Source organism: Triturus cristatus, chromosome 3_1 (genome assembly GCF_964204655.1).
Source record: "Triturus cristatus chromosome 3_1, aTriCri1.1, whole genome shotgun sequence".
Classification (NCBI taxonomy): domain Eukaryota; kingdom Metazoa; phylum Chordata; class Amphibia; order Caudata; family Salamandridae; genus Triturus; species Triturus cristatus.
Genome location: NC_140583.1, coordinates 915,835,117 through 915,847,945, shown reverse-complemented (window position 1 = coordinate 915,847,945; position 12,829 = coordinate 915,835,117). Strand labels below are relative to the sequence as shown.

The window sequence follows — 12,829 nt, the reverse complement described above, 5'->3', positions numbered from 1 at the left end:
CCATTGTTTTTAATCTAATATATATAAAATGTATGTATATTTTTTATTGCTTATATATTGAGAGGCGCTCTCTCTTATACTTGGCTTGAGTGGTTCTGGATTTTTTGAACTCCTGGTATAGAAAATAGGTTTGTTTCCGCTCCACAATCCTCAGTGAACAACAGTACATACCTATTACAGTATTTTCACCTATTACTGGTTTATTTGGCCGTTCAGTGTTACCATGCTCATTTTGAATAGTAAAATGACCCTAAGATGAATAACTTTGACACAGTTTCCACACATAGCGCCAAATTGAGGATACCGCAGTATAAGGTATTTTTGGATGCACCGTTTTTTCACACCGTTCAAAGATGGGCGACATGTTTTCTCCCATTTTTTGAGCCTACGATGTTTTGAGGCGCAGGTGTTATGACGCGCAGTTACCAATTAGCGGGACGGCTCCGCCCGCTTCCTGGAGCCGGTGGATATATCTGAACACACCAGAACTGTTTGTAACCATCCGGTTCTACCGGCGGGAGGGTAGGTCTCACGCTTGGATTCCTTGCTAACCAGGTGAGCCTTAGCGTCTTCACGAGCGGTCTCGGCCCCTTTTTTGCAATGCCACCGAGGTTCGGGCTTTGGGTGAGAGGCGGCTGTATATGGCAGTAAGCAAGTGCCTTGATCCATGAGTTAGCCACCCCTAGTACGAGCTGCTAACACAGGGAGAAGCTCCTTCCGCACCCTCCATCCAGGAACCCACATAGTGGTGTGTCTTAACTATTAACTGACAGGGGTTGCGGTGGCTCGCCTTTGCTCCGACTAGGTTAAGGGCTTTTGTTTACACTCTCAGGTCTTGGGGTTATGCATGCATTACGCTGCCCTCCCCGCCCGCCACCAACCTACATTTGTTCTTCTACCACAGGTAGTTCCCATAAACTATTGGCAGTTTGCAATTAATTGGTGATTTCATTTATCATTTTGTTCCTATAGGACACTACAAGACAGGTGTCCTAAGACCCGCTGGTACACCGTTGAGGCATGACTCCTACAACAGTAGGTGAGTCCTTTTGCCACCATCCTCGTGACTAGTTTGAGTCCTGATTTTAGTTTTCTTTACCATGAGCTCACTCTAAGCCTTTTAAGAAACATTGGCACTTTAGTTATGCGTCAATGTGAAGTATGAATGCTCATACTTAGGGTCGTGATTATTAACATCTAATAATTGGAGTGTTGAGAGAGTCGTTACTGTTACTATGTCCACACAGATTTAAACAACTATGTTTTTGAGATTCTATTATTGCTCTCCTATAGGTCGTCCTCCATCGCTGTGGTCACTTTTCCCACAGTTCGATTATTTGGGAGGTAGGTGTTTCCACCTCACCACGATGTGCAGATGCAAGTTTTTTGGTCCTGAAGAATTACCATGCGATCCTCCTGACGAGCGAGGCAAGAAACATGTTGACCTGTACAAATACGAGTAGAGCGTAAATATTTTGATTTATCACAGTCACATATACACTACTCTACCTTTGTTTTAATGAGGCAGGGAACCTATTTGAATAAAGGCCGCTTATTGGATTCCCTTACCTGTTTTAATCACTGCACACACTTTTTCACTACATTTACTCACATTGGGCCCCTCACCCCCACTACACCATACGGCGTGGAACAAAAGATCTCCGCCAAAGAGCCCCACATTGGGTGCCCGTCGGGTATTGCAGCACCGACCCGACGAGGAGCAGGCCCAATGATGAAGCATGACACCTAGCTGGCTGGGTGTGTGAGGGCCCTAGTTCCCAACAGAGGAATTCCCCTCTCACTTTGTAACACTAGTTGGACAACCCCCATAGTATTAGTTAACCTGGCTCTCCCCGCTTAAGACTCTCATAAGGAACTTCATACCCTCTTGTTCTATCTCGATATGGGCATGTATGTTGGACCTTAAAAAGCCCACTTGTTCCCCCCCTTTTGTTTAATTAATACGCACGGTTAACCCCCGTGGGACTTCATCAGGTTCCCAAAGATGCAAATTGCCTCTTCTGGCCCATTGTTTTTAATCTAATATATATAAAATGTATATATATTTTTTATTGCTTATATATTGAGAGGCGCTCTCTCTTATACTTGGCTTGAGTGGTTCTGGATTTTTTGAACTCCTGGTATAGAAAATAGGTTTGTTTCCGCTCCACAATCCTCAGTGAACAACAGTACATACCTATTACAGTATTTTCACCTATTACTGGTTTATTTGGCCGTTCAGTGTTACCATGCTCATTTTGAATAGTAAAATGACCCTAAGATGAATAACTTTGACACAGTTTCCACACATAGCGCCAAATTGAGGATACCGCAGTATAAGGTATTTTTGGATGCACCGTTTTTTCACACCGTTCAAAGATGGCCGACATGTTTTCTCCCATTTTTTGAGCCTACGATGTTTTGAGGCGCAGGTGTTATGACGCGCAGTTACCAATTAGGGGGACGGCTCCGCCCGCTTCCTGGAGCCGGTGGATATATCTGCACACACCAGAACTGTTTGTAACCATCCGGTTCTACCGGCGGGAGGGTAGGTCTCACGCTTGGATTCCTTGCTAACCAGGTGAGCCTTAGCGTCTTCACGAGCGGTCTCGGCCCCTTTTTTGCAATGCCACCGAGGTTCGGGCTTTGGGTGAGAGGCGGCTGTATATGGCAGTAAGCAAGTGCCTTGATCCATGAGTTAGCCACCCCTAGTACGAGCTGCTAACACAGGGAGAAGCTCCTTCCGCACCCTCCATCCAGGAACCCAACATAGTGGTGTGTCTTAACTATTAACTGACAGGGGTTGCGGTGGCTCGCCTTTGCTCCGACTAGGTTAAGGGCTTTTGTTTACACTCTCAGGTCTTGGGGTTATGCATGCATTACGCTGCCCTCCCCGCCCGCCACCAACCTACATTTGTTCTTCTACCACAGGTAGTTCCCATAAACTATTGGCAGTTTGCAATTAATTGGTGATTTCATTTATCATTTTGTTCCTATAGGACACTACAAGACAGGTGTCCTAAGACCCGCTGGTACACCGTTGAGGCATGACTCCTACAACAGTAGGTGAGTCCTTTTGCCACCATCCTCGTGACTAGTTTGAGTCCTGATTTTAGTTTTCTTTACCATGAGCTCACTCTAAGCCTTTTAAGAAACATTGGCACTTTAGTTATGCGTCAATGTGAAGTATGAATGCTCATACTTAGGGTCGTGATTATTAACATCTAATAATTGGAGTGTTGAGAGAGTCGTTACTGTTACTATGTCCACACAGATTTAAACAACTATGTTTTTGAGATTCTATTATTGCTCTCCTTTAGGTCGTCCTCCATCGCTGTGGTCACTTTTCCCACAGTTCGATTATTTGGGAGGTAGGTGTTTCCACCTCACCACGATGTGCAGATGCAAGTTTTTTGGTCCTGAAGAATTGCCATGCGATCCTCCTGACGAGCGAGGCAAGAAACATGTTGACCTGTACAAATACGAGTAGAGCGTAAATATTTTGATTTATCACAGTCACATATACACTACTCTACCTTTGTTTTAATGAGGCAGGGAACCTATTTGAATAAAGGCCGCTTATTGGATTCCCTTACCTGTTTTAATCACTGCACACACTTTTTCACTACATTTACTCACATTGGGCCCCTCACCCCCACTACACCATACGGCGTGGAACAAAAGATCTCCGCCAAAGAGCCCCACATTGGGTGCCCGTCGGGTATTGCAGCGCCGACCCGACGAGGAGCAGGCCCAATGATGAAGCATGACACCTAGCTGGCTGGGTGTGTGAGGGCCCTAGTTCCCAACAGAGGAATTCCCCTCTCACTTTGTAACACTAGTTGGACGACCCCCATAGTATTAGTCAACCTGGCTCTCCCCGCTTAAGACTCTCATAAGGAACTTCATACCCTCTTGTTCTAACTGCCCTTTGCACCCACCCCCTATCCTTTCATTCCCTTGCTTCCTAATTTGTCTCTATGTCCCTCCATATAAGGCTCTATTCCTTCCTTGCTTTGCACTGGCCATTCCATTGGAGTACCTGCCATCACTATACATTCTCTCCCCAGTCCCTTTTGTCTGTTGCTGTTCATACACATCTTAATAACCACATCAGGATTATGATGATAGTTGTTCATGCTTATTCTCCTGCCACTCACTGAAAGCAACAGAGATGTACTGACATTTATAGTGCATATTGCTGCCCGAAATACATCCTTTTTGAAGAAACCTAGAGAAGCATAACATGAGTTGGACAGATGATGTTGTTTTTATTTCTATATTGACTGCATTACATTTTAGATCTGGATCAGTGCAAACCTGTGGATATATATTGAACCCTCTTACCAACTTCATCAAATCTTTGAGGTATAAATGCCCAACCAGTTTAAGTCTGTAGCACTGTCATCCTTCTTCTAACAGACACTAACAACTTTTTAGTTCTGGAAGAACGACTTGACAATTAAGAGACAATCCTACGTAGCCTTATGCATGTCAATGAAAGTCTCTGGTATGTGTTGTTAAATATGTTTGTATTGCAAGAAAGACAACACTTACAGGTGTTCCATCTGACCACTCCCATGATCCTCCAGATAAAGGGTTTCTTCTGTTTAAACCTATCCAGAATCTTCTTCTGTCAGTCCTGTGATGAAAATAATATAATATACAAAGAGATAGATTTCAAAACAGGCTTCACATCATAACTGTCTGAAATGGATCACAAAAAATATTTCTCTTACTGCATGTTCTAACAGCTGAAACAGCAAAATCAGGAGGAGGAAAACGAGGAGAAAACACATTTCAACAAATGTGGACACAGCAATGGCTCACTTATCAGTAATGTCTACAGACAAAACAACTAACAAAGGACCTCATTTAGAGCTCACTACACATGACAAAATATGATATCAATCCCCAAAAGAAACCACATGGGACCTTTAGTTAAAAGATAGAGGTACTAGTTGTGCCCCAATGCTATGGCACAGTTTAACTTCAGAGAGTCAGTGGAAACACTGCCTGGCATTTGACAAACATTCATCATGCAAAAACAATAAGCCAAGTGCACCTTCAAACTCCATATTGCATACCACGTTAAGTTTCATGAATATCATAGGGAATATGACAAGCTAAGAGAGACTTTGGGCTATTGATCTCATGCACTTGCCGTGAAGAAGCCTATCACTTGCCCTCGTGCATATTTCAGCAGCTACAGATCTTATTATCCAGTTGGTTTGTGATCTAAATATTAGTTTTACTGAAAATGCCCCATGGTATAATGCTGTAATATAGGACACCACATGAGACAACAGAAATGTGAAGACATAGATAACAAACATGTTTCCTGTGCACTTCTGGATCGCTCACCCAACACATTGAGCCACCCACTAATCGCCCTGAACAGGCATTCAACTAAGGCTCTTGTAACAAGTTGCCCGGAGCAGTATCCCTGTGAGGGCTGAGGGATGAGTAGTGCTGCTAGCCATTCTGAGTAATCTGGTGTTTCTGGGCCACGATTAGCTGTTCAAACATATAGAACCTTGTAGAATTGGACTTGGTTTTCCCTGGTCCATTTGAAAATTCCCATTCCATTTGACATAACTTATGATCTTCAGATTTAGGTGCCATGAGGCTGTCTGGAATTGGAGATTCTAGCCCTCCGCACCTAAATCAAGGGAACTTGTATATTTACCTCTCCATCCTTGTCCAAGTGGTGGAAGTGAATACCTATTCACTATATTAATGATTGGGGTACTCAACCAATAAAACATGTCCCGGTGCCTACGATCTACAGGAGTAATTGGCATCTGCTGAAATTCCATGACCTACTGGAGGTGTGCATCATGCACTACCAATCCTTGATTACTATGGATTCTGTCAATACAATGCCTACTCAAATAAGGGTTGCCAGACAACTACTACAACAGAATCATCTTGGTATTGATGGCAAACTAGTCTGGTGATGAGTTGTTTGGATATAGACTCACATCACACAGGTAAAGTGTCAAAGAGTCAGTATGCTGCTACTGTTTCCTTTGTGAGTTACTTGAGGAGTGCAGGTCCTCTCTGTGGTATCTTGACTAGTGTGAGCAGATACACTATCATTCCCTGCCTTCTGGGTCATGGGAATCTCTGTATTGCATCAACATTCAAAGAGGCGGGATGTCAGTCAGGGTGCTGTAAAATGTAGAGGATTGGACACAGCAGTCATAGGTGTCAGCTAAGATGGCAACCAAAAACTAATCAAACACCAGGTTTGAAAATAAACTATTCAAATAAAGAAAGAACTGACTGGGAGAAATCATTTGCAATTTTTAATTCCTGGAATCTGGTTTAACATTCCCTGAAAATCAGTTTTCCAATACCCGCTGAATACCCACTGAAGGCCCATTTCTCTAAGAATCCTTCATCCAAACACGTTGAATGAGCTTATACACTCCTGAGACATGCCACTCTAATTGTCCACCCTTCCCTAAACTGTGCACCATCATTGCCTCACTAACCAAATCTGTGCTCTATACTTAACCACTCTGTACATAAATGCATACCTACGTACTTTCTCTTTGAGCCCCAAAATCCTGAGCCCATGATCCAACACAGCAGATTTGGCAAATGTACTCAAAAAAAGAAAAGGCGCTCTCTCTGACAAGATCAAGCAGACTTATATTTTTAAACAGGCTGGACATTCACAGATTCTGAAGAATGAAAGTGGCAAAAAAATTATTCTAAATTTCAAGAAATAATGGCCACTGTGAATTTGATTTAGACTGAAAAAATAAAATAAAAATTGCAGAAGAAAGGGCAATTTAATTTCTCTCATTTCTTTGAAGAGGCAGATAGACTGATTTTGAGATTTTCAAATAATATTATAAACAAATAGGCATCAGTTAGATCAAGTGAAGAGAATAGTAGGCTTGAAAGGAGTCAGGTTGATTAAATAACCACAACAGTGTTCATTCCACCGGACTCGGAGCTGACAAGACGTGCTGAACAACAGATCGCGTAAATGATGCGACTGGCTTAAAATCCCAAATTTATTGAAGACATCATCCTTTTACCTCAAAGATCCTTGAAATCTTCAAGGCCTCCTCCTGATTCACCAGGACTACAACTCTGACTGAGAAAACATTCAGGCCCGCAGATATTAACCAAAATCTGCGCTTGGGCTGTATACCCATCTGCACTGTCCTGAGGAAGACCCGCCGTGACGCTTATTATATTTTGCGCAGTACACGGGGTCAAAACGTCGACGCACCTTTATATGTCTACACAATGCTTCTGATCACAGATTAATTCACATAGGATCTTGTAGCATATGTGAAAAACCATAAAGACATATCAAGAAATAATGTACCTTTCTGTTTTACTTATTCACTTTTGCCGCATTTGAAATATATTGTATATACTATTTATCAATCATCACATGTCACTTTATCACCACAAGTCACCAATATTTTGCTCTTTTGAACTTATGTATTACGACAGCCCATAATACTTTATTCCCTTAAATTACCAAATTGCAAACTTTTTATTGGTGTGTGCTTCTTTCCTCATTTATCTGATATTTGTTACATGTAATGAATATTTTTTGAACTTTCTAAAAGAAATTAGAAATTCCCGACAGAACCATTGTGTTTATATAATACGCCCACCCAGGTTCTGAGGGACACTGGGTCACCCCATTATTTTTGCTCAACATTCTGTAAACCTAGCAAAGCTTAGAACATAACGTTACTTCTGCTTCTGCATGATTGTTGATTGATGTTTACTGTTCATTGGTTATTGATAATCAGATTTAAATTTCAATCATTTTAGAACTTTTTATGGACAATTAAAAAGATACAGAATGTTAATTGTTTTCTCTGTTTAATTATTTTATATCTTGAAAGGGTTCAATTTCTTGGTCTTTCTTTGCCAAATCTGCGTACCATGCAGGGGGGGGGGGGGTCACATAACATTGACATTTATTGTACCCAGAATTATCTAGTTACCAAGGTATGGGAAACTGAGAAACCTAAGCCAGACCTGCACATTATTTGAAGATCAGTTGTAAAGGTAAGAGAGCACCTAAGAATGATTAAATTGCGTTGCCATTGACCCAACTCAGCATTGGTCTATGTCTATCAAGACTGCTCAAAAGAAAGCCATTAGTAGGGCTTTTAAGTCATTACTGCAAGAGCACAATTTGGTATGATACCAAGAAGAGAATCACATGAATATGGTAGAACCCTGGTGACCCACGTAAAATTAAATCTGAGTGCTTTCACATTATCATTGAAATCAAGAGTGGGGCGAGATATACAGAAGTAGACACTTAACAGGGCTCTTCTTATTGACCCCCAAACCCCCAGCTCATGAGAGAACCTATGAATGAATATTGGACCATTAATAAAGGACCCATGAGCTTGGACCCAATTTAAATTTAGAATGAATAAGAGAACCTTTTAGAAGCAAAATAATAAGTCCTGCAAGGAGTCCTAAAAGCCAGATTGAGACAGACCCGGACTTGAGTAGCTGATTGTTTAAAGCTAGACATTGAGATCTGATTTTCAGAAAAGACAATGCAGTTGAAAGAGTTTACTCAGTACTAATCCATCCAAGAGCAGCCTTTAAGATGCATTTTAAAGCAGAATTCTCCAAAAGGAATTGATGACAGAAAGAACAATTAATAGAGAAAGAAAAGAAGAGTAGGCAATGAGTTGGCATGGGAATTGGAAACAAAAAGAGGATGCAAATTATAAGCGATCCCAGACTTATTGTTCTAATATCCTTTATTCTATGCTGTTCTGGTCCCACCAGGAAACCTGTGAAAACAGTTTGCCATATAATAAGAATAGCAGATAGCAAAAACGAACATTAGGGGCCACATGTACGTAGGTTTTCCCCAGTCACAAATGGCATAATTCACAGACTCAGGCAGTTTGAGACTGGAAAAATGCATTTTCCTGAGTACCAAACCCATTTTGCAATTCGGTAACCAATTACTGAATTGCAAAATGCGTTAGCAATTCGGTATTAGAAAGGGGCGTATTATGGGCGTCCCTTCCTAATAGCGACTTGCAGTGCTATGTATGAATGTTTTTCGTCTGAAATACGGTCTCAGAAGATTTGCATTTTACCACCTACTTCATGTAGGTGGTAACCCATTCACATTCCCCTTTGTGAATGCATGCAAAACATTTTTTCAGAGAAGGCAGTGGTGCAATGGACCAATGCCTACTCATAAAAAGAGAAACTAAAACATTTCATTTTTCTCTTTAAAACGCATCCCAGAAAACAGGCTTCATTAAAAAAAAAAAAAAGAAAAACGCTGCTTTGTTTAAAAGCAAACAAAGATATGGTAGTCCTCTGTCCCAGCAGGCCACCATCCCTTTATTTTTAACGATTTCCAATGGGTCGTAAATTGCGACCTACCTCATCAATATTAATGAGGTAGGTCAATTGCAACCTCATTAGGAATCGCTAAATGTGTCAAAAACACATCAGTACATAGGTGTTTGCGATTCGCTAATCGCAAAAATTCACTATTAGGAAATCACAAAATGAAACGTGCGTACATGTGTCCTAGAGTCCTTAAACTTTGGCCAATAGATTTACATGTGTGTGTTTATATGCAAACACAGTGGAAATTAGTTTAAAATCACTTACGGAGAAAACATTGTACTTAAAAGTTTATCTAGGAATATTTCTTCATCACTGTTGGAAAAGCTTGCAAGGTGAGCTCCATAACCTTGACAAAATTCTTCAGCTTCATCCCACGTCCTTTTCGTGAGTACCTTCTCTACATGGAAGACCTGTTATAAGACAAACATGAGCAATATATTTTGTGTAAATTAATTAATACTCAATCATCTTTTTTTATTATTGAGAAAGTAGAAAAAAGCTACATATAATAAAGTTTATGTTCATAATATATGTGTCTGACTATGACTTATTCAATGAGATTTTCTTAACAGCAGTTTTGAATTTCATCCTAAAATGGTTACAGGGTATCTCATAATCTAAAACCTACCCGCCACTTCATGCCTTTTTTATTGGTATATAGCAGATTCCAGTTTAAATATACTCAAAAATATAAGCCACAATCTTCAGAATTGGAGAATTCCTGACTAATCCATTGCCTGGAAATGCTTAATCGAGAAATGATGATAACAATTATTCAAAGTCAAGTGTTTGCATTTGGAATATATTCATCAGAGCCAAACATAATAGAAAGAGATATCTACTTTTATTATATTACCATACCTTTTTGTCACAGCATATCAAAACTCTTCCCATACCCTACAGTTTGTATCATAGGCATCCTCGAGCCTTCATCTTGGATACTTGAATTAGGAGGAATTTCATGCAAAGATTCCCAGCTGCTAGAATTACCATTAATAGGTGGTAGGTCTGCATGGAATTCAGCTTCCATGTAGACTTCCACACAGAATATAATATTCTAAAAGGTTAAACACTCCTAGACGCTTACCCGCAGGGTGGAGTGGCAGGAGGGAGTCTCAAATGCCAGGGGAGAGAAAAGGAAGAATAGTATTGGCAGGGGAGAATTGCATGCTTCTCTTGCCAAATAAATACTTTGTCAGATGCCGAAGGATGAGGCTTGGCTGCTGTTTCAGCCAAAGCCTCATGCAATTTTACTGACCAGAATTAACAGGGGCTATACAAAATTGATTACACTGGTCCCATTAAACATACTCATATTCCACACACACACTCGCGGTTCCATATAGGCCACACTTACACAATGCTCACATGTACTCAGCACACACTAAACGTCAACGCAAGGGTCTGGTCCCACATTGAAGCAGAATCTTTACCCAGGGAGGGCCGATACACCATTGATGAAAATGCAGCCTTTCTGCAGGAACATCACAAATATTATCCATTTTTTGCTGAACCCGATTTTTTGCTGGCTGCAGAAAACTATGTATTTTACCCTGCTAACTGTAGTACTAACACTCCTGATTTCAACATGATGAAATTGGCATACCCCTGATTGGCATATTTAACTTACCTACAAGTCCCTAGTATATGGTACCCACGGGGTACTTAGGGCCTGTGAGTTAAATGTTACCAGTCGACTGCAGCACTCATTGTGTCACCCTCTCAAGCGTACAATGCAAACATGACTACAAACCTGTCACCAATAGCCTGTCCGTGCAGATCTAAACTGTAAATTCAGCCTGTCAAAATATCCCCCTTTAAACCGGCCTAACCCCTCATTTTAAATCTTAGTCATTCCTACGAAGGCCTTGCTGCCCATTAAATCAAGATGCATGTTATGAGTAGAGCTTGAACAAGTTTAATGTTAAGCATGTCCTTACAGTGAAAATGTCTTCAAAGCTATGTTCATTGTAGCAGATTTGGCTATTTCATAGGAAAGCATTGGGGCTACATTATTAATTTGAATAAAGGTTAGTTTAGCCTATGAAACAGCTAGGAAAATATTTTAAGTACTCTTTTCAATATTTACACAAAATCTAATCTAAGGTCAATGAAGCAGACACTTGGGCAAAGTCCTTTTTTGTCTGCCAGCCAGTGAGGCCTCAGTCCCAGTGGGGCTATCTTTGGCACTACAGCTTCACAGGCTGTTTCACAGGTCTGCTGGGTTTACATATAACATTTGGGGTGCATTTCAGAGGAGGGAAACAGAATGTCAAAACACTTTAGTCCTCCTTTTGAGTGAATGGCTAAAATCCATTTCATGTGCAAACAACTGTTTGCACAGAGATCAGAATTACATCTTGTGTAATAAGTATCACAACTTTGCAGTTTTCCACTGATAGATTCTGGCAGGTCAAGTGTGCCAAAATTTTATTGGGGGAAACGGTCCGGAAACAAGGCAAAAAACAGTCAACATTTGCTACGTGAAAAACAGATTCCACAAGTTCTTTTCTATTTTCAATTTAAAATCTCAAAATAGGAGGTATGTGGTAAATACCTCTCCCTGGAGTAATGGTATTGATCATGTGTGGTAAATTTCCCCCATATTGTGAGACACTCGTAAGAGGGCCTTTGTGTGAATCTACTGTCTGGTTGCTGAAAGTACACCACCCCCCCAACACACACACACCCAGCCCTCAGAACCCAAGTTCAGTTTGTTCGAAGATTTCTGTCATCTTGAAAATATCCAAAGTGCGTTCCCGAGAACCTTTACCCCATTGGCTAGGACATCGCCAAAGGTCATTCACATCCAGAAACTCGTGCAAAGCATAAATGCACCACCTCCAGGCACCCACTTCAGAACACTTCTGTACCTGAGGAAGATCAGAAGAGGACTGCACCTGCTGTCAGTAACCTGAGAAGAGCCCTGAAGTATTGTACCTGCTGTTTCTGTTCTACTCAGGACAAAGAAGTGGACTCCAAGGGTAATAAGGTGACCTCCTGTTACAGCTACAGGGACACATCAACCTACAAGAGGCCTTTTCTTTCAACTGTCCAGCTGACCGTGACAATTGGACCTGGACTGGACTTTCCTCTTGGCCTCTGACGGCCTCTCTGAAAATCTCTAAGTGCCTCCCCAGAGGACCTGGCGGCTTTAGAAGTGTACTGCTGTAATGGGTTGGGACTTAAGAGATTGAAGACAGAAGGTAAAATCTTTGACCAGGACAAACCAGATTAATGTTTCCGATCTGCATTCCAACAAGGTCCTGTTCTACTACAACCACAAATTATCATTGGAACTTTGAGCTTCTTCATGCTATTTCTACTTAAAACTTAAAAAATGTATAACTCCGTCTCCCTTATTGGCTTTTTGTCACCTTGGTGTCATTTAAAAAAAAATCAGAATGTTGCTTTAGTTGATCGAGTCTGATTCGACAATCGCAACTCA

At 41.1% G+C, this 12,829-nt stretch overlaps 1 protein-coding gene across 1 annotated transcript in view; it reads right to left on the bottom strand.

The window, feature by feature from the left end:
• Positions 1 to 12,829, bottom strand: part of PLA2R1 (phospholipase A2 receptor 1) — a 946,386-nt gene that overhangs the window by 307,306 nt on the left and 626,251 nt on the right. The window contains exons 13-14 of the mRNA XM_085645464.1: positions 9,646 to 9,791; positions 4,558 to 4,642 (exon numbers count right to left, since the gene is read on the bottom strand). Of these exons, the coding sequence (XP_085501590.1) occupies positions 4,558 to 4,642; positions 9,646 to 9,791 (231 nt within the window). The remainder of the gene's footprint in view (positions 1 to 4,557; positions 4,643 to 9,645; positions 9,792 to 12,829) is intronic.